At 46.1% G+C, this 22,766-nt stretch overlaps 1 protein-coding gene across 2 annotated transcripts in view, besides 1 other annotated feature; it reads right to left on the minus strand.

The window, feature by feature from the left end:
- Tnfrsf19 (tumor necrosis factor receptor superfamily, member 19) overlaps nt 1–22,766 on the minus strand; it is an 83,022-nt gene that overhangs the window by 22,345 nt on the left and 37,911 nt on the right. For both annotated transcript variants that reach the window (NM_013869.5, NM_001164155.1), the window contains exons 4-5: nt 18,897–19,075; nt 10,427–10,512 (exon numbers count right to left, since the gene is read on the minus strand). In NM_013869.5, coding sequence (NP_038897.4) covers nt 10,427–10,512; nt 18,897–19,075 — 265 coding nt within the window. The remainder of the gene's footprint in view (nt 1–10,426; nt 10,513–18,896; nt 19,076–22,766) is intronic.
- Nucleotides 18,561–19,563: an enhancer, noted in NCBI's record as "VISTA enhancer mm7". NCBI's record gives its function as "enhancer in: forebrain[6/6]" and the evidence as "EXISTENCE:transgenic organism evidence [ECO:0001131][PMID:17130149]".

Here is a 22,766-nt window from a genome sequence, read left to right on the forward strand (position 1 = left end):
CCTGACGACATCTAGAATCACCCGAGAAGGGAGTCAGATTGAGGACTGTCTAGGTTCGGCTGCCCTGTGGCAGTCTTGGGAGGGTTTTTCTTAACTGGGTTAATTAATAGAGGTGGGAAGACTCTGCTTGAACGTGGGCTGTGTTATTTCATGGGTTGGCCCCTGGATGGACACGGAGCCAGTGTGCTGCGCATAGACAGGCAGTCACCCATTGCTCTCTGCTCTTGACTGTGGACGTAATATGACTGTTTCAGTGACCTGTCACCTGACTTCCTGAGAGTCTTGGGACATGAAATGAATTTGAAAATTCAACCCATGTTTTGTTGAAATGCCTGAGACTAGGGAGATATTTCTCATTCAAGCCCACACACAGGAAACAAAACACCTAATTTAGAAAAAAAGTATATCAATCAAATGTTGTTGTTTGTCACTCCCATTGATTATGGGGGGGGGGCGGGGTGCTGGGGGGTAGCTAGCCCTTAGTGTCCTTGGGGATCTGCTTCAGGACATGTATTGTCTTCTGAATTCCAAAATCCATGATGGTCAAGTCTCTTCTAACAAAACAGGTAACATTCCATAGACCCACACCTGGACCGTAAAGCATCTTCTACATGACTTGTAATGCCCAATACGGCGTGAAGGCCGGTGGAGAGCTGTACAGTGATATGAGCAGAAGGTGATGTCTGTACAGAAACACAGCTTCAGAGGGTTTTTGACGCCCTGATTGGTTGAATCTACAAATGTGAAATCCACAGATAAGGAGGGCTGGCTATATAACTAAGATTATTATGTTCTTAGAGTAAAACTAGTAATTAAATCAGCCAAACGGCACTTATTTAAGTTAAATTAATTAAATTGCATTAATTAAATTAGTCACCAGTTCTTGAGAAATGAGCAGAAAGCCTGTTCCTCAAATGCGTTTACTGCACCAGCTGGGGCATTTTCTGCTTAATTAGGATTCTAGGTCCCTGCTTCCTCCCTTGTTCCCAATGTCAAATCTCAACAGCCGCCTTTGCAGTAGCTAACATTGCCTGCTCACAGGAGGCTCCTCACTGCTCTGACCAAGCTCCTAATCTTCTCACCCCTCGAACTGAGACCCAGCCTCTCCTGAGTGGGTTCCATGTGTCGCAGCTGGGTCTCTGTTCTCAGGACTCCTCATTTGGGCCTTCTTCCACACTTTACTGTCTTGATAAACCACTTCCATCCTGGCATTCTGAAGGGGTTTCTTAATATGCAGCCTGGGTTAAGCAGCAGCCCCTACACATTTTAAAGAGCAGTTGACCTTAAGGAGAGCCAGAGTCCTGTCTCGCGTCACTGGCAAGCTGATCCCGGACTATTCATTTTGTGGGGGTGTTTAGAGATACCTGCCAATCCTCAGATGCTGCCCACCGGTTTTTTGTTTATTTTGAGACAAGGCCTGCCTGTCTTCCTCCCAACACCAGGATTCCAAGAACATTCAGCCATACTGGGCCATTTACACGAAGGTTCTAGGGTTGAACTTAGGCCCTCCAGTCCGCCAGGCAAGTGCCTTAGCAACTGAGCTATCTTTCTACCTCAGGAGATTACAGTCATCTGAACAAAAATTCATGCCAACATCTTTCAGACGTCTGGATGAAAATGAGACCTGACTGGGACATGGGGGATAAATGCACATGCAAACTTTAAATAGCAAACAAAGAAAGTTAATGATGTGGAGGCTGCTCACAAACGGAGCTCCGCAGGCTCAGTCCCCTTTGGGATGATGTGACAGAAAGGGCTCTGTACCTGACTTGGGAAGTGGCTGTAGCTTGGTATGCATAGCTGCCAAAGCCACTGAGTAATGCTACTTAGATTGGCAATCCTCTCATGAGAAATTACGTTTCAGTAAAATTGAAAATCTACAGCTAACAGATACAAATTTACATCCTTTAAAAATTACAATTGAGTACCAAGGAGAGATGTTTTTTGAATATTTATTTAAGAGAGTGGCTAAGTGAATCACAGTATGGTTAAAGCCTGTCTTGGGAACTCCTAAGTTACTTTCTCTGAGATGATCAAGGTAAACAGAGCCGTTGGGACAACCTTTTAAAGACTCAGCGGGAGACATAAGCTGAATTAATTTCAACTTGAAATTCAACTTCCAGCTTCTGCTTTTGAGGGGGAGGGGCTGGGCCTGTGCTCAGGGTTTCCTGAGTGCTGCACTCTCAGGCAGATGCTGCCAGGCTGGGGCCAGCCGCTCTAGCGCTCTAATACCGGTACTTTTTGGCCTGTGGGGTATTTTGGCCTACTATTTTTTTCGGCAGTGACTCAATTCCACTGTTGACTGTTCTCTTGCTGTGTTAATTACAGAATCTAAAGTGCTCCTGCATCTGTACTGAACATGTACAGGCCTCTTCCCTTGTCATCATTCCCAAAATAGCACAGTTCAGCCATGCAGGTTGATTCAAACCTGGAGTTGAATTAAATTCCATGGCAGATGTCTTAATATGAATACTGAACTGTTTGGTACAAGAGACTTGGGCATCCAAGGTCACTGGCCTCTAAGGCTGCGAGTCTCACCCTAGAATCAGTTCCCCAGAGGACACCAAGGCATGACTGTGCATTTATTTTTTACACTGTTGGGAATAGAACTTGGTCCTCACGCGCGCTAGGCAGTCACACCGTGCTTTATAATTTTAGTCTTGGCATCTGGGAGTTCACTTGAGACGCAGTTTGGAGCTTGGCAGCTCTATGCTGTCAGGTAGATCCCCACTGAAAGCCCTTTCTTCTTCCGCATGAGTAGGAGCTGAAGAGCAGGCTGAGAAATACCAGTAAGGATCTGGCCCCTTGAATTCAAGAGGGACTTGCTATGCTACACTGTCCTGGTATTTTCTTCATTCAAGAATGAAAACAAAATTTCTTAGGCTAAGCCCCCTCCTCAGGGAGCCGACTTATAAATAGTTGGACACCAAGTTTAACGGCCACCTAACCTGGTCCCAACTAGGATGCGAATGGTCTCCAGCATATAACAACCACACCCTGAGAATAAACACTCTGGATGAAAGGTTGACTGACTTTAAGTCCCAACTAGATGGCCCGGTGAATCTGTGACTGCACTGAATTCTCCAGCAATGGCTTCCCCTGCCACTCATTTCTTCCCAGTGTTTCCTGGGCACTCACCAATCACAGATCCACTTGTAAAAAAAAAAAAAAAAACTCCACAGCTTATCGATGGGGCCTGATAGGTCTCATTTATTATTTTTAAAATAAGCTGTACTTAATCTAAAATCCATTCAATGTAGTGCTATCCTTTGATCGGATACAGCTCATTTTTCCATGAGTAAATATTTAAGCCAGCTCATAGGTTTAAAGGTCTAGGAAAGAGCGGGGAATGAAGCTGAGAAGGAGGGTGTGGGAAGGAGGGTGTGCTGGGGACTGGGTAGGAACTGATCCTCTGTTTTTTCAGAAGGATGGTCCTTTTCACCAAAAGCAGACAGTCAAAAACCCACAAGAGCAGCTCCAGGCTCAGGGGATGGTACGATCTAGTCAAAACGCCTACATTTCTGCTCTTCTTTCCACAGAAGACGTTGATGGCTTGTATTGAGAAATTTCTATTGGGAGAAAAGAATGGCTACAGAACACATGCGTTTAGAATACCCTTAGAAGAGTTTCTGAATCCTACAGCTGATGAAACCACAGCCAAAGAACCGTTTGGGGGCACGAGTCTGAGACAACTGGACAAGCACACAGAGAAACTGCGTGGAGTTCTCTAGAGAGGCCAGGACATGTGGACTGAATGCAACAGTCCCTGGCTTCCCTTGAAATGCTATATTGTGAGGGGTGTCAATTACCTAGGTCCCCAAGTATGACCAAGATAAAAAACAAAACAAAACAAAACAAAACAAAACAAAACAAAACAAAAAAACCAAAAACCCACCAGAAAAAGGAAGGCATAATGACTGACATTTATTGTTCCGGCCTGGGGAGGCTGCAGAAGAACTGGCATGCCGTCCTGAACGGTCTAGGCCAGAGTGAGATTCTCACTAAGAACAAAATAAAACAGAAGGAAGAAGAAGGCTCCCTCAGACGTCATTTGATAGCCTCCCCACCCTTTGGAGCTTCCGGAAAAACAAGAACTCTAATTACCATACTCAACCACATTAGACAAAATGTGGGGTCAGCCAGTCATCAGGATGACCAGACCTGTTTGCATTGCACTAAAGGTCACCAAGTGAGACTGAGCGCTGGGTCCCTGTGGCTGCTCTGGGGCCAAGATCCCCACTTGATGAGGGCTCGCTCTGTGATGGCCTGCCCTGCCTTCTGGTTGCATCTGGTTCTCCAGCTCTCTTGCCTCCGGAGCTTTCTCTCTCACAGTTTGGCGATTCTTCCAGCAAAAGATAAGTTTACAGCCAGGCAGTGGTGGCGCATGCCAGCACTTGGGAGGCAGAGGCAGCTGAATTTTTGAGTTCGAGGCCAGCCTGATCTACAGAGTGAGTTCCAGGACAGCCAGGACTACACAGAGAAACTCTGTCCCAAAAAATGAAGAAAGAGAAGGAGGAGGAGAAGTTTGCAGCCAGGGGTGATAGCCACGGGGCTGGAATCTCAGTGGTGTAGAGCCTCAGTCAGCAGACTGTCAAGTTCAAGGCCAATTTGAGCTATATTGGGAGACCATGTCTCAAAGTTGGGGACATAGCTCAGCAGTATGGCACTTACCTGCCATGGGCAAGGTCCTGGGTGCCATCTTTAGCATGGAAAAGAAAAGCAGATATCAAGGGAGGCCTTTGAAAAGTGTCCTCTGCACAAAGGTTCTACTAGTGGGGACCGGGCAGGTTATGTTTGTTAAGCAGCCTTTGAGATGAGAACTATTTTGATTTATTTTTCAATAAAATAGTGGAATCACATTAATAGGGACAGGAAGTCAGGCAAGAAGAAGCTCACAGACTGTGGCACCTTAAACTGCCCAGTGAAGAGGCAGAAGTGGAGTCTCTGCTTAGATCAGGGCAGGAGGCTGACTTTCAGGGGCTAGGCTGCCTCTGCTCTGTTCTTTTGATGTTCTCCTCCTATCGTGCAGGTTCTTGTTAGCAGGAGAGAGCTAATTTCAGACATCTCTGGGAGCAGCTTCCTCTGTGGGATGCTGAAAGTATTTGTTTACACATACAGCCATTCTCCACCGTCCTCCACACGAGGCTCATAAGCAGCCTCCTTTCTAGCAGGGACCTGGCTAGACACCAGCGAGTCTCGGTCTGGAGACCAGAGACAACTTCACAACTCCCAGTAAGCTGAGCCTGTCATTAGTGCATACTGGCTTTGTGGATCATGACACAGGGGTTCCAGTAAGTGTCCTGGAAACTCTGGCCTCTAGCAAACTCATCAAAAGACTACATCAGAATCAACACCAAAAGCCCCATACATATGCCAGGTACACAGGGCAAGTGTGGAGGAACTTGCAGTATAGACAGGCATCCTCCCTGCATCCACACACTGCTATAGTGTGGAGTGCCTTGCACTGTGGGCATCTCTCCTACATCTGCACTGTGCCCCACCCCTCCTTTTTTGAATCAGATATGTATATTCAGTCACACCTGCATATATCTGTGTGTGTTCAAGATCAGAGGTCTGTGCCTTTCCTCGGTCACTTTCTATCATATTCTTTGAGACAAGGTCTCTCACTGAAATTGGAGTTGGAGCCCATGGATTGCTATACTAGGTGGTGTGTGCCCCAAACCCTGGCCCCCAACACAGAGCTGTGTTGTGGCTACACTTATAGCACCATGCCCAGAATTTATGTAGGTGCTGTGGATTTGAACTCGGGTCCTCATGCTTGCATAGCTGGTGCTCTACCTGCTGAGCCACCCCAGCTCCCTTTCCAAGTGCTTTGGAGAGCTGCTGCCTTATAGGGAATCAGGCACGATCCAACCAGTGTGGTGGTCAGTGCAGGCAGGGGTTCCAAGAACGCTAGTAAAATTAGTGTGGCCTGGGAATAGCTTTGTACGTTAGGAAATGCCCAATGGGAGATGGAGGAGATTCGGGACATCAGAGAACAAATCTCTCCACAGCTTACATGTGCCCAGCTACTCAGGAGGCTGAGACAGAGAATCACTAGCTTGGACATCATAGTGAGACTGCAGCCAGAATAAGAGGTGGCCTGAAAGAACAGCTTGGTGGGCAGCACTGCCTAGCATCACGAGGCTTGGAGCCAGCACTGTGACATAAATTCATAAATAGACATTGTCTAAATAGAAAACTTCTTTCTTTACAGGGTAAGCTTATGGCCCTGCCGCCGCAAAGTGATTTAAACACAAGAAAGAACCTCTGGTCCCCTGTTGCCATAGTTACTTCTCTGTTGCTGTGATAAAACACCCTCCCTGCTAAAAAGCATCTTAAAGATGGTGGCAGACATAGGGTGGCAGGAGCCTGAGACAGCAGAGGTCACGCTAGGCACATGGGCGGGTGAACGATGGTGCTCACTCTGTATTCCCACTTCAGTTAACTACATCAAGAACATTCCCCACGGGCACGTCCAGAGTCTAACCTAAGGGAAATAATCGCTCACAAGTGTGCCTAGAACAACAGTTCCCAACCCATGGGTTGCACCAGGAAACACATATTTCCAGTGGTCTTAAGGACTGAGACATGACTCCATAGCAAAATTAGTTATTAAGTGCAATGGAAGTAAATTATGAGTGGTGGTTCCCAAATATAAAACACTGACATAACTTCCATCTTCTCTTTGACTCTGTTTTATTCCCCAGCCAACAGGAATAATAATAATAATATCCAGGTGGTGATAGGTTTGGGATATAACTAAGCGAATGAGTGCCCAATATGTCACTGTAAGCCCCAGATACAACTCAGGACCTCCACCCCTGTGCTGGTCTGCCTTGCTCAGGCTAAAATTTCACCTGTTTTCTGTCCCATTACCTCTCCTGCCGTGACCATGCAATTAGGGATACGGTAATTCAAGAGTTGGCTTCTCCTGGGACAGTGCTTGCATATACCTATCTCTGTCGCAGGTGCCCAGCGAAGGACAGTACAAAAGGGCAGTCTACTCTTTGATAGCTGAGGAGCCTTCAGTTCAGCTAGTCTTTTGCCTTTCCCATGACCAGTCCCCACCAGATGCATGCTGAGGTCACCCATAACAAAGTGAAAGTGAGGCTTCTATCTACCCATGGCCCCCTGCCAAGTCACCAATAGCGGTTATTGGGTGGTAGTGATTGGCTGATCTTGGAACATACTGCTGACAGTGACAGTGACAGTAGACAAAAGAAAGGCACTTTAGGTAAAATTCCCAACTGCAGGCTTTGTTCTGACTGTCTCAAATGTGCACCCACTTGGGACAGTAAGGAGAGAGAGAAGAAAACACCCGAGACATTTAGAGCTAAACCCTGCCTTGGATCTGATGAAAAAATGTGGAATTTTGTGGGATTTTTCTTGAATACTGCTTATTCGATTTGGAACGCTGCTGTGGCTGGAATACGCGGTTTAGAAGTGACTCAAAGAGGCTTTCACCACAGTATGACTGTGTTTAACCTAGATGTTTGCTTTGTTCTCGAGGGCTCTGTACAACAGGCCACGTGACTCTAAAGTCATACCCATGAGATAAATCTCTGCGTGTGGGAGAAAGGAAAGCAGGAGGTGTGCTGGCCTGCAGTGTTGGCAGTTGTGCGTGGCTCGGGGCTCATATTGATGCGTTGTGAGCCACACTGTTAAACAGTGGGATTTTTTTCAAATCACTTGGAAGAACTTAAAAGGCCTCCTTATATCATGAATTAAAGTCATTTCAAAACTAACTTTAAAAGGACATTTGAACTTATTGCACATTTATGTTTGCTTAAGAGGGAAAAATAGAGGGAAACAATGGTAGTCCCCTAAAAGATACATTTCTAGTACCTGGGCTTTCTAAAATCCATCTAGCTAACCATAGCAATTCAAGGTTCTTCCCAGTTGATTTGCTATTTGTATGGGTTTTTAAAAGAGAGCTGTGGGGGCTCCCAATAGGGTAGGTGATTGTGCTGTGCCTGTCTGTCCCTTTGCCTATCTGTCCCTTTGCCTGTCTGTCCCTTTGCCCGCTTCAGATATGGCTTTTCCTACTTATTATTCACAAGCTTTGCTGAGCACAGTGTTGCTGAGCAGCCTGTCACAGAAACTCTTGGACTGAGGGTCTCTGCTAGCCATGTTGCCCTTACCATGCATAGGTGAGCCGGAAGCCTTGCTGTCATGGAGAGATTCATACACCACACCCTTCTACGTTCCTGTGTGGCCCAAAATACCAGGACTTGTTTTGGGTTTTGTTGTCGTTGTTTTGAGACAAGACAATAACTCTATAACCCAGGCTTGCCTCAAAGTCAAGGCCATCATCCTGACTCTGCCTCCTGAGAGCTGAAACTATAGCTGAGTCCCCATGCCTGGGGCAATACTAAGACTTCCTCTCTCAATAGTGTTCAGCAATCTATTCTTTGAAAGAAAACAAAACCAAATTTAAAAGCAAATGAACTGTCAATCTTTGAAAATGGAATACCAGTGTGAGTCCCCATTTTGTTTTGAAGAAGATGATGAAGAAGAAGGAGGAGGGGGAGGGGAGGGGGAGGGGGGAAGAGGGAGAGAAGGGGGAGGGAGGAGGGGGAGGAGGAGAAGGAGAAGGAGAAGGAGAAGGAGAAGGAGAAGGAGAAGGAGAAGGAGAAGGAGAAGGAGAAGGAGAAGGAGAAGGAGAAGGAGAAGGAGAAGGAGAAGGAGAAGAAGAAGAAGAAGAAGAAGAAGAAGAAGAAGAAGAAGAAGAAGAAGAAGAAGAAGAAGAAGAAGAAGAAGAAGAAAAGAGTGCCTCTGGGACTCTCCTCTAGTCTAGTACCCAGGTCCTGGGACCACAGCTCCTTCTCTGAGCCAGGAAGCCCCAGCTGAGCCTGTTCCCCATTCACCCTGGGACAAACCTTACTGCTTGAGGCAGCCTGAAGGAGCCTACTTTCCGCAGGCAGCCTTGGGAGGCTCAAGGGCACAGGAACCCCCAAGGGGCCTGAAGAAGAGGCTCTTTGTGGATAAATTGAAAAGCCCTGAGGAGAAACACAAACAGGAGGCGCCAGGATCACTTCCCCCAAAGACTTCCAGATCTCCTTTGAGGGGATTAAACTCTGGACTGCTTCCTGAAGAAGGTGCCAAAGACAGCAGAAACCTCTTTGACAGAGATGCAGCTCACGGAGACCCCAGGCTCTCTCCATCTGTGACAGGAAAGCCCTCAGCTGGCCCACTGCCCTTCTGACTTCACACCTGTCTTTCTTTACTTCCTAGAAAGCTTGACACATGGAGGAATGTATAGTTCTGTAAGTTAAACTAATTAATTGTCTTCTCCAGGTTGTATGACCAAAGGCTGCATAAGACATGAGCGCTGCACACGAGTCCTGGGTCCGAAGGCCCTTTCATGCCATCTAAGCTTAGCTAGCTAAAACCCTAACTGCAAAACATTCCAACGCCTCAGACTTTTGATTGCATTAAATCAAACCCAGCACATCAGGCGAGAGGGGGAGGGGAGGACCACAGTACTTTCCAGCTCTAACCTGGTCTGTACTAATGGCATTTATTTAATAACAGATCAGCTTGCCTCCTAAAAATAAAGGGCAAGCAGGATCAGGTCCTTGAGTTTTAATTGGCGGGAGGATGTTTCTGATGTAAATGCATACAGAAGACCCCATAGGTATCTCCTATATAGATTTGTAGAGTGTTGTTAAACAATGACACAAGTAAGAAAGGCCAGATTAAACAGTGCAGCTTTGGTTTTGTTGGTTTGGTTTTTTGGTTACAGAAAGACGGAAGAGGGCAGATGCCGTGGATCGGAGTCTATCCTGCAAGCCCTGTTGGTCAGCAGAGCCTGCCTCACCCTTCGCTGACTGACCCCATCCCTTGCCTGGGTGGTTGTCAGCCAGCTTTTCTTAGCATTAAGACACTGAGCAGTCACCGTGCAGGCCGAGAATACAATCAATGTCCTTGTTCCCAAGGGGAAAAAGTAATGGTCAAAAAGACTGCTGTTAACACCAAGACTCATGTGTCTCCCGTGCGGCTGCCCCAGCCCCGAGGAGTGCAAAGACTCTTCTCTCCTCACGGACTTGACAGGTGAGAGGATCAGAAGAATTAGTGAGCAGGGAATCCAATGGATACGTTATGGAGGAGGAGGACGTCCCCGGAAGAACTGGGGAAAGTGTCTACCCCTGTGTGGTCCTATCAAGGGCAGAAAAAGGGACTCCCCAGAGTGTGTGAGCATTAGTCCCCCAACAGCCCAGTGAACCCTGGTCTCCTGCACTGAGCATCTAAGATGAACAGGGCTCAGTAATGCAACCCCTTGTTTCCCTTGGGCATGCAAATCAAAGGTTACTGTTGACAGAGGCACACAATAAAGGGCTTTCTAGACACAGGGTTTTTTGTTTTTGTTTGTTTTTTTTTCTTTTTTTTTTAAAGGTCTGCTGCCACTTGGCACATCACTCACAGTGTGGTTCGTAGGGAGGAGGTGGGTCTCCGCAGGGCACACACTCCATGTCTTGAAAACCAACCAGTTTGGTCTTCCGGTAAAATCTAGAGGAACAAGGAGAGAGTCCTGGTTAGCAGCGTCACCTAAGTTCACTGTGGCAGCCAAGCGTCAGGTCAAGGGTCACCGGCAGCCTCTAGAACCAGTTCTGGGTGAAGTAAGAAGCAGCCAAAGGCTGAAGGTGGTTAACCCTACACAGATCCAATTCCCTACATAAAACTTCCAGGTTCCTCTCTGTGATAGGTGGGATGCTGGAGAGGGAATATGAAGCCAGTGGGCTCTGTAATTCTGTAGTAATCTAAACCACAAACACCCTCTTAAATACAGTACTAGCTTTAGCATTTGAAATTCAGGAGCCCCAAACACAGCATATATATTTTCATGTTACATACGAAATAGTAATTGTGGTTGTTTCTAGACAGTGGGAACTCAAGTCATTCAAGACTCTGTTTAAATAAAAAAGTTAATATTTAAATTTATTTAAAGGAAAACATAAAGCATCAACTACATAGGTAATGAACAGCATCAAATTTAAAATTATGATGATCACACTACTGCTACGTAAATTAAATTACAGGGACAAAGTTAAAATCATTACTGTGAAAGTGGTGTTACAACCAGGAAAAAAGCCGGGTGTGGTGGTGCACACCTTTGATCCCAGCACTCGGGAGGCAGATGCAGGCGGAGTTCTGAGTTTGAGGCCAGCCTGGTCTACAAAGTTCCAGTATAGCCAGGGATATACAGAGAAACCCTGTCTCGAAAAACCAACCAACCAACCAACCAAAAAAAAAAACAGGAAAAAAAGTACATTTATTCTCCACAGAGCATTATTCAGAATTAAACCAGAGTTTCCCTGCAATTAAAATGGGCTTTAAGTGCTTAAACTCCTAAATAATTGAGTTCACTGTGTATTGTGAGCAAGTTGGTAGTTCTGGAAGCTTTCTAGCTGTTTGGAAAAGGTCTTAGCTGAGCTTGCTGTGTGCCGGCAGGTCTGTGAACCGGGGAGGCTTGAGGCCAGCCAGAGCAATAAGGGGGAGACAACCTCAAAACAAAACAGGCCCCAAAACGCTTAGACCCTTTGCCCAAGCTACAGCAGCAAAACTGTGGCAGACTGAGCGAGCTCTAGATGTTTCTGCCCGACTGCGGGCAGCACTGGCAGCCCCCCGGTCCCTCTGTGAACTGTGCCCACGCCGCCCTAGACCTGGTGTTTCTATTCAGTATTTAGTGGTCATTCAAACATGGCAGGACTTCTTTACCTCCAGCCTCACAAGCGCACTGGCCTTGGAAAACATGATCTATTTTAATAAATTATTTTGGTAGCTGGATTTTTGTTTACTTACCAGGGAAAACAGAGCCATCAAAACTGTCTTGCCACAGGGGAATTTCTCATTTTTTAGAATGTTATTTAATTTCGAAATTAATATTTCTGTTTTTAAAGTAGTTTTAGAATATGAATTTTTGTGCTTTTAGTGTTTGCTTTAAAAATATTGGATATTACTTTTTCGTTTGCTCTTTCTCTTACACAAAAACTTTTCTGTATTAAGACAACTCTTATAGATTTTTGTCAATATTTAATTAAATTATATTTGGTAATTTTCTGGGTGGAAGCATAAAAATATCGATATATTACACTATTTATTTATTTTTGTAGACAGGTTTTCTCTGTGTAGCCCTGGCTGTCTCGGAACTCGCTCTGTAGACCAGGCTGGCCTCGAACTCAGAGATCCACCTGTCTCTGCTTCCCAGGACTAAAGGTGTGAGCCATGACACTCATATATAAATATATCCAATATTTATTACAACATTAACATATTACAACGTTTAACAGGACACATTTAAATAAGAAGTCTCCCTTCACTATTGTTTGTCTTAGTTTAGGGACAGGATGCCAGTAGGTATCCTGACTGGCCTCAGGCTATCCTCCTCTTTCTGTCCCACAAGGTCTGAGGTGAAAGTGTGCAGTTGGGAGACACAGCCCTGCCTGTGCCTTGGTGTCACATCCAGAAACTTTCTCCAAGTCCAGTGTCACAAAGTTTTTTCTTGTATTTCTGTAACATTAGGTCTTACTCTTAGATCTTTACACCAATTTGAGGTTGAGTTTGTACAGAGGGTAAGGTAGGAGCTTTTTTTTTTTTTTTTTTTTAAATTAGGTACCAATGGGCCTCTCTTTGGTAGGAGCTCTTCTATTGCTTCTGTGTAGATATCCCATTTCCGCAATTCTGTCTCCAGTGGAAGGAAGCATTACAGATCACCAAGCATACATGCAAGGGCTCATCTCCAGGCTCCACTTTGCAGTCTTTTGGCCCCTTCATCTGTCTTTGCACCACAGTATCAGATATTACATGAACAAGCTATAGTCAAACTGAAGTAGAAGATTGACCAAGCACTAAATGTAGCTGGGATATGATCTAATTTATCGAGTTTTAGATTTGTTCCCATTAGAAGTGGCAGAGCTTCCTACTGCATTACCCATTATCCATTTGAGGTCAAAGGTGAGCCCCAAGTATTGCTCCTATCACCTTGTGTGTGGTTTTTTTGTTTTTTTGGTTTTTTTTGAGACAGTTTCTCTCACTAGCCTGGAGTCCATCACATGGGGATATACTGGGCTAGGACTGCACACACACACACACACACACACCCCAGAGTTGGCCTTTTGACTATGGGTTTTATGGATTCTTGTCTGCCCAGCCATTACCCCAAGATAATTAGGCACAGTTTCTATCACTGAGCCCTATGTCTGTCTGTCTGTCTGTTCATTCCCCGTGACTCTCTCTGCCTCTCTCTCTCTCTGTCTCTCTCTCTCTAGTTTAAAGTACCATAGCTTGGGACATAGAAACAATTACAACTGCATTTCCTGTCCAAGTGAGGTAGGAAACAGGTTTTCCAAATGAAACAAAATGAAAAGGAACACAGACAATCATTGTACAGAGTGTCTGGTTTAACTGGCTGCAGGGGCTCCATAGCAAGTCTGCCCCAGGCTTTCACACACATAATATAAAAAGACAAAAGAAAGCCACACTGGACGTTGCTTGCTCACTGTGTGATGAACACTGGCATGTAAATACATCTTACAGCCGCAAAAGTCACTGACGGTGGTTGTGAGGAGACAGTTTTTAGTGAATTCAGTCCAAGCTAGGCTGGCTAGCCTGATGAACGCTGTTTTAAAATGCCGTTCTAAGAAAGCCTGTGGTAGACCTCTACAACCCACCATCGAGAGCTCTTCTGCTACGCAGAGCTACAGCACAGTGGCTCTGGTTTTACAGTGTGCTGGCTTGTGGCCTGTGAGCCACAGTCAAGCTAAGTCTCAACTCTGCCATGCACAAGATGGTGGGTGGACACAAAAATACCTTGGTGACAGCTTTGTTCATGCCAGCAATCCAGGCTCAAGCCAGTCAGCCGGCCCAGGGTGTACCTGGCTCAACAGTCCACGGCCATGACTGCACAATGCCAGTGACAGGATGAAGCATTAGCAGAAGAGCCCAAACCTCATCAACAGTGTCACTCACTGTCACCTATGGACAAGATAAAGATCTGGGTAACAAGAGAGAGGACAGGGAGTCCGCGAGCTAGTTCAGACAGCTCTCTCCAGGGCTAGAGGCCACTGGGAAGCTTGAGGGTAGAATGGCCTGGGACAAAGAATGGGCAGGTGACTAGAGTTATTTTCTGTGAAACTTCCTGGTTCAACAGGCACCCACTCAAGCAGAAGGCTCAGCGCTGGGAGAATCCCTGCTCCTCTACTCACAAGCTGGGTGACTATAGGCGTCAGTCACCACTCTAAGGACCAGTTTCCTTCTTTGTAAAGAAGGCACAATGCTCCTTCTGACTTAGCAGCCTGGTTTTGGTGACAGTACAGTCCACAGAAATACCTTCTTAGAGGAAGTACTCATTAAGTGGCTTGGCCACCAGAAGCATTGAAAAGCTAGAGAGGCCAGGTTTCGCTTTGCAGAACTGGATTCCAGTTTCCCACAGAAGAGAAACGGTGGACCGTGTGAGGCCCACTGGCACTCTGATACCGACTCCTCTAGTTTGGTTTCTATTGCTGTAATTAACACCTTGACCAAAAGTCTCTTGGGGAGGATAGAGTTTATTTGAGCTTACATATACAGTCCGTCACTGAGGGAAGCCAAGGCAGGAGACACTCAAGGCAGGAACCTGGAGGCAGCAGTGGAGGCAGAGGCAATGGAGGAGTGTTGCTTACTGGTTTGCACAAGTGCCTGAAAACACACATACACACACACCACCTGCCCAGGGGTCATATCCCCCACAGTAGGCTGGGCCCTCAAACATCAGACATTAGTAAATAAAATGCCCGACAGACCTGCCTACAGGCCAATCTAATAGAGGCATTTTCTCAACTAAGATTCCTCTTCCCAAATAACACTCTAGCTTGTGTCACACTGACACAAAACAAACAAACCCCCAAACCAGGCCACAGCCATCTGAAGCCTTGCGGGGTACAAGGTCACCAGTGGGTAATCCTGTCTCCTATCTATTCAGTGTTTACTTGGCACTGGGCACTCTTCTAGGAACATTTAACTGCAGGATGTTAAGACTCTCAAATGACAGCTTGTGAGTTACTGGAAGAAAGTCAGTGAGCACACCCGGAAGTCACTTAGCTGGTGGGCATCAAAGACAGCAATTGACACACACAAGTGAGCACACACAGACACACACCACACATGTGCGCACACATGCACACACACATTTACACACATCACATAGGTACTCACATATACAGATACCACACATGCACATACACACTTACACTACACATGCACCCACCCACACACCCACACCCACCCACACACACACACACACACACAGGACATGTTGCATGAGCGTTGCTAGTGTACTGCTTCCTGGAGGCCACACCTACAGTGGCCATCTAACCTCCTCTTGCCATGGCTGAGTGTGTGTGTGTGTGTGTGTGTGTGTGTGTGTGTGTGTATGTGTGTGTGTGTGTGTGTGTGTGTGTGTGTGTGTATGGTGTGTATGTGCATGGGTAGCATGTATGGGGTGGGGTGTGAGTGCATGAGTGTGTGTGCATGTTTGTGCATGTGCACAGCACACCCCAGTGGGGTTCTTGGTAAAGGCCCAGGAAGGTGCTTTGAAAAACCAAGTCCCCAGGTCATGCCTTCCAGCCAGTCTCTCAGGTGCTGCTGCCTCCCTAGATTTGGACCGGGGGCCTCAGTTTAGCCCCATTCCCCAGATGAGACAAGACACGCACAGACATGCTTCCACCACAGAACCGTAGATCACAGGCAATAGAGGCATGCCAGGGGGTCCAGGCATGTACTTCAATTTCGGCTTGCATAAAATTAAAACTCTATGAATAGCTGGGCATGGTGGTGCATGCCTGCCATCTAGTCTGGAGAGAGAGGCAGGAGAATGGAGAGTTCAAGGTTATCCCAAGCTACATCGCAAGATCTTGTCTCAGAACAACACAGAAGAACAATCTCCCTCAAAGAGTCATAACTACATTCATCTACAGTCATAACTACATTCATAACTATATTCATCTACAGTCATAACTACATCCATCTACACTCATAGCTTAGAGTTCCGTTTTAAAATGACAGACTTGTTAAGACATAATTCACATACGACACAAGTCAACCACTGAAAGGGTTGCACGCCAGTGGCATTATCACAGTCATGGAGCTGGATGATGCTATTTATGATGGGTGTTGTAACATTTTATCATCCCCAGAAACAAAAGGTCTAACCACCACCATCACACCATCCTTCTCAGTGCTTCCCAGTCCTCAGCCCAGGCTGCTCAAGTGGGTTTTCCATATCTGTAGATTTGCCATTCTGGGCATGCCACCAAGGTGACCATTGGCCATGCAGCCTTTTATGACGGTCCCTTTCATTAAATACAGTATTTCTCAGATATATGTGAGATGTCAGCACTTCCTCTCTTTTCATTGCTGAGTATTATTTCATTGTTTAGCTCCAACCTGTGTTGTTCATTCACAGTTGACAGACATTTGGGTTTGTCTGACATCTTTCTAGAGTGATGTAGAAATACCACAGACTTCGTACGTAGGTCACATATTAAAAACAGAAATTATTTCTCATGGGTCTGGAAGCTGGAAGGCCCAGGGTCTGAGTGGCAGAGACAGAGGCCATGAGAGTCAGCTTTCTTGCTGTATCTTCATGAAGGAAGAAACACTGTGTCCTGACATGGCAGAGGGTGGAAGGGCTAGAAACGGACAAAGGTCCCCCCCCCCCACCAGTGCCCTTAGTCAGGCCAGGAGAAAGCCAGGCCAGCAGGCTTTGAGGTCATTTAAGCCATCCCACAACAGCGTCTACATTCTGGAGAGGACCAACTCACTCTACAGCAGGGTTGTCCCAGCTTGCTCACAATTGTGTATAATGCTGCCACAGACAGCAGTGTAGCAGAGTTTTGCACGCATGACAGTTTTCAGATCTCTTGCTTATAGGTCCAAGCACAGAACTGTTGCATCTGTGTTGTCTTTGCAATGAACTTGAGGGAATGTCAGCTTGTTTCCTAATGTGGCCACCCACTTTACATTCCCACCAACCATACGGGAAGGTTCCCATCCCCCACATCCTACAAACACATGTAACTGCCCATCCGGGGCTCCTACAGCGGGTGGGATGCATCCTACAAACACATGTAACTGCCCATCCGGGGCTCCTACAGCGGGTGGGATGCATCCTACAAACACATGTAACTGCCCATCCGGGGCTCCTACAGCGGGTGGGATGCATCCTACAAACACATGTAACTGCCCATCCGGGGCTCCTACAGCGGGTGGGATGCATCCTACAAACACATGTAACTGCCCATCCGGGGCTCCTACAGCGGGTGGGATGCATCCTACAAACACATGTAACTGCCCATCCGGGGCTCCTACAGCGGGTGGGATGCATCCTACAAACACATGTAACTGCCCATCCGGGGCTCCTACAGCGGGTGGGATGCATCCTACAAACACATGTAACTGCCCATCCGGGGCTTCTACAGCGGGTGGGATGCAAGGGGTTTGGATCTGCGGCTCCCCAGACCAAAGCGCCTTTTCCGCAGATTTGCCCTTCGCTTGGATTACTGGAGAAGCCTACCCAGAGCCTTTTTGCTTATTTTAAGTTGGTTGTCTCTTTGAATTATTGAGTTCCAGGAACTCTTCATGTGCTGTTGCTGAGGTTATGGTGAGTTAGATAGCTCCCTCTGCAGAGATCCAGAACCCAAGGAGCTGCCAAAAACAGCAATTTAACACCAAACACACATATGGCGGTGGGAGGGGGCCAAACGGAATGTTGTATTTCTTCAAAACTAAAAACTTTTGTGCCTCAAAGACAGCATCCAGAAAGTGAAAAGCCAGTCACAGAACAGGTTGAAATGTCGGTGAATCCTGCATCTGACAAGAGATGGTTTAGGTAGCAGAAACATGTGGACCTCCCAGGGTGCATTTCAGTGAGCTCATGGAAGGCTGTCCCCATCCACGCCTGTCTCTTCTGCTCTATCCGCTTCTACTCATTTTTTTCTGTGACTCCCTGGGCCTCTTGAAAGAGGTATGTATGTGTAGGGGGTCCTGGGTTCAACCCAGAGCTGTGCATACACAAAGCAAGCACAAAATCACCGAGTGGCACTCTCAGCCCTCTCTCTTTTTTGAAAATGCTGTGAGACGGAATTTTTCTTTTATTTTTAAAATAGTGTTTATTGTTTTTAATATGTGCATGCTAAAAATTCAATCTGAAGGGATGTTACTTACTAGGGTTTTGGAAAGGGAGAGGAACTGTGGGACACTGGGTAATGGGCAGCAAATACGTTTAGATGTGGTTAAGTTCGAGGTGGCGTCTTTTTAAGCATTTATTTCAAATATTTATTTGGGGGAGGAGGCGTGCCATGGCATGCACGTGGAGGTCAGAGGACAACTTGGAGGGAGTTAGTTTTCTCCCTCTACTAGGAGGGTCCTGGGATTTGAACACACGTGCCAAGTGTTTTTACCTGCTGAACCTCACTTGGCCCAGATAAGCCTTTTAAAAAACAAACAAAACCAAACAAACTCCTTGTGGTCAGAAATCTCTGCTGCTTTCTCCTCCGGACTAGTCCTGGGCAGGAGGGAATGCCCACTGGGCAACTTTTATGGTCATTTTGAAAAGTACCATCTTTTATAATCTGGCTGCCAATTCCTTTGTCCTCTTGTCCAAGTGTTTGTGTTTAGTAGGTTGGAGGAGGAACTAGGCTTGCAGGACATGCCCGCTTGTTGGTGTGACTGTTCTGCCTTGCCTCCAGTGTCTGTCACAGAGTAAGCTCACGGGCTGTAGAAGGCAGAAGACAAAAGTTTCACCTGTGGCCCAAACATCTTCAAGTTCTTACCACGGTGCTTTCAAGTTTAGAGGGAACAGAGAAATGCCTTGGAAAACATTTAATTAAATAAAGAGAAGTCATGGCCCTACTCACCCTGGCAGGCAGTCCCCGCAGACAGCATCACTGGTGTGTGAGCAGTTGGCCCTCTGAAAGCGGTTCACCAGCGCACAGTCCGCACATGGCTTACACTTCTGGAAACCCCAGTCTTCCTTGAACCGGTGCGGCCTGCAGGGCACACACTGTGCATCCTCCCCATAGCCGAAGCCACATTCCTGTGGGGATTAGCGGGTAAAAGACAGCTATTCAGACTCTGCAAGCTTGAAAAAGGAGAAGCTGCAGGAATAAAGAAGACCCACCAAGGCCTGCCTTCCTGGACACAAAGGCAGCCCTTTCAGCAAGTTCAAATGTGTCTTCCCTGGCTAATAATCTCTCTTTCGACCAGCGCAAGGGTCCTTAGCAATCCACTTTCTTCCAGAGGCGGTGAGCAAGTGCATAAGAAAAGATCTCCTACTGGGGCATTGGGGCAGATTTAAGGCACTTTCTTCTCCCCTAATTAAGCCAGCCACATGACCTCTCAGAAGCTGAAGCCAGTGGACACCGGTTCGCACATCAAGGCGAGAAAATAAGCACATCGCTATTAGCAGCGCAGCTTCAGAGGATAAAGGTGTGAGAGGTTTCAGACGCCTTAAAACTCTGACCAGATTAGTATTTTCTGTGATCAGAAAGGTTGTGACTTGTTCAAAGAGAGCTGGGGTCACAAACTAGAGCCTGGGATGTGGCTCAGAGGTAGAGAGCCGGCCTAGCCAATGGGAATGCCCTGGGTTCAACTCTTAGTACTGCAAACCAAACAAGGCACTTAAAGGTTTCAAGTCCCAGGCTGTGATGTACATCGGACGCTGCACCATTTTTTTACAGGGACGAGTGACATTAAAGACTCGAGGACTCTTTGGTACCCAGACTCCCACAGTTCAAGAGCAAAATGACCTATAGCAATCACATGACTAAGACACAGCATAAAACTCAGGTTTTAGTTCTGTATTCGTGAGTCCACAAGACTGGACATCTCAGCTGGTCGTCAGTATACATTAGAATCCTGAGGATGTAGGCTCTACTGCCAATGAAGGAATGGACTGGCCAGCAAGAGTGAGAGTGGGGCAAGCAGGTGGAGAACAAAAGCTTCCCCCTTTCCCTGTGTGTTTTATTTAGGCTGCCAGCAGCTGATGTGACCCACATAAATGGTGGACCTTCCCACCTCAGAAGATCTGAATGAAAAGTGGGTCTTCCCACTCCAAATGATCCAATTAAGAAAACGTCTCTCACAGCTGGACCCAGCCTCTTGGTTTTTAGTTCATTCCAAATGTTGTAGTCAATTCGACAACCAAGGATAGCTAGCACAAGTCCACCCCTTGTCAACTTGACACAATCTTATCTCCTTATGTCATGCATAATTTCCAAATGAAAACAATAACCAGGTCATAATTACACCCTACATAATATAACAGTTCCACACACAATCACAAATGCATTGTATGTTTAACCAGGTCATAATTACACCTAATATGATGTAACTATCCCTCATAAACCACAAACACATAATAAATTTTAAAATAGGTGGCAATGTCCCTTGAGGGACATTCTTTTGGTATCTCAAAACTTAAATATGGAAACTACTGATGTTCTCTTAATTGGTATTATACTGCATGATAAAGATATCAAGAAAAGGAAACTCAAATAACTGTATAAATACATTCTTAACAAAATATGACAGAAACACTCATGTCAATTATAATTGTCACTTCTGCAACTGGTATTATGGGCTTAACTGGTATTTACAACTGCCTTCCTCTACTACCCATTCTGAATTTCCTCCGCCCTTTTTAAGTACCTCAGCAGGTCTTGGTTCTTTTCCTGGAGGAGTGACCCATACCTTTAATCTTAAAGAGTCTGCGCCCTTTTGTCATCCTGCCTAGATTAGGCTGCGTAGTTTCACAGTGACTTTAATCACAGGACACAGTAATACCAAGAGGCACACTAAAGGATTTCCTGCACTCCAGACATAACCTTTCCTACCTCCATTGTGGAGAAGCAATCCAATTTCCCCATGGTAATTTGGATCAATTACCCATCTGAACACTATTCTTTCTTTCTTGGCCTTTTGGCTTAAGGACATCAGAAGCTCAAAGTGGCCAGGGGCAGTCTCAGCTTCCAGTTCAAAGGAATGCTTGTTGTGTTTCCTGGCAGGAGGGTTCCCTCCTCTGGAACCAAAACTTCTAGGCCAGCAGGTTGTGTGAACAGGAAGCAAAAATGTTCCTAGTGAGTCATTAGGAATGATAGTGAGTGGAACTATTCCCTTTCCACTTCTGATTCCTGGAACCAAGGATCCTGGCTATGGGTGAAACTACCATGTATTGGATGATGATTCAAAGCATATACCACCTTCTGGAAGACCCTCACCCAGCTCTTCAAACTGCTACCACCTAATTGGTACTGTAACCGTGTCTTCAAAAGGTCATTCCAGCTTTCTATCCAGCTTTAGGATGGCGGGGAACATTGTAAGACCTGCAGCTTCTATGATCGTGGGCATACTGCTAGACTTCTCTTGCTGTGAGATGAGTTTCTTAGTCAGAAACAATACCAAGCAATACCATGACAGTGGATAAGGGATTCTGTAAGTTCATGGGTGGTGGCAGAAGCATTACATGCAGGAAAGGCAAATCCATAATCCAAATGAGTATCTACTCCAGTAAGGACGAAGCATTCCTCTGTCCATGGAGGAAGTTGTCCAGTGTAGTTGACCTGATACCAGGCTGCTGTCTGGTCACTCTGTGGAATGGTTGTTAGACCTGAGACTCAGAGTTACTCACTGCTGTTGGTATATCTGCCACTCAGCAGCAGCTATAGCCAAGTCAACCTTGGTTAGTGGACTGTCTATGTTGAGCCCATGTATAACCTCCATCTCTGTCACCACAGCCACTTTGTTCATGTGCCCATTGAGCAATGGCAGGAATGGCTGAAAGAGGCTGACCATCAGAAAGGCTCAACCTATTGAAGTCACCTTTCCAATGAATATTTACAATGGGACAAAAGTATCTTCAGATCCTTTGCCCATTTGGAGAGATCTACCCACATCCTCGCCAGATGTCTTTCTCACCAATTTTCCAATCATGCTTTTTCCAAGTCGCTGACAAAGCAGCCAATCCATTGACTACATCCCTAATCACAAATCACTAACGAGTAAACAAACACACATCTGGCCATTTTCCCTTCCAAACAAAATGTATGACCACGTGCACTGCCCAAAGTTCTGCTCGCTGTGAAGATTTCCCTTTGTCAGTATCTTTCAGGGTTGTTTCAAAAAGGAGTTGTAATGGGGCAGTTGTTCTCTTCTGGGCAATGCCTGCATAAGTAATGTATAGAACCATCAGTAGACCAGGTCCTAGTCGTCTCTTCCTCAACTAACCAATCATAGGCAATATTCCGTGAGGTTACAGTGGCATTTCTGGGTATAGACAGCAATATAATGGGAGTAGAGAGCATAGGCATTTGGATAACTTCTTTGTATAACTTACTTGTGCCTTCAGGACCCACTTGGGCCTGAGCAGGTATCTATCATTTCCATATGATAATAGATTGCTATTGTGCAAGTTCTAGTCAATGGCTTGGTGTGTTCAATAACACCCAGCTCATGATGGGCTGCTCAGGTTGCATGGTAACTTAGTGGCTCATTATCAAATATTTAGTTTTCACTAAGGCCCAATAGCAGCCTGAAATCTGTCTCTCAAAAATAGTTGTCTGCAGATACGGTAGAGCCTGCTCTAAAATCTCAAAGGTCTCTGATGTAATTTGCCAATAGGGGCCTGGTAAAAGCTCCAACCAGCGTCCTTGTCTACCATTGACACAGGTATCATTGGGTCTAAAGGACAATATGATCTCAAGTGGTATAACAGCCTGGATAGCCGCCTG

The sequence above is a fragment of the Mus musculus genome, chromosome 14 (genome assembly GCF_000001635.26).
Source record: "Mus musculus strain C57BL/6J chromosome 14, GRCm38.p6 C57BL/6J".
In the NCBI taxonomy this organism is placed as follows: domain Eukaryota; kingdom Metazoa; phylum Chordata; class Mammalia; order Rodentia; family Muridae; genus Mus; species Mus musculus.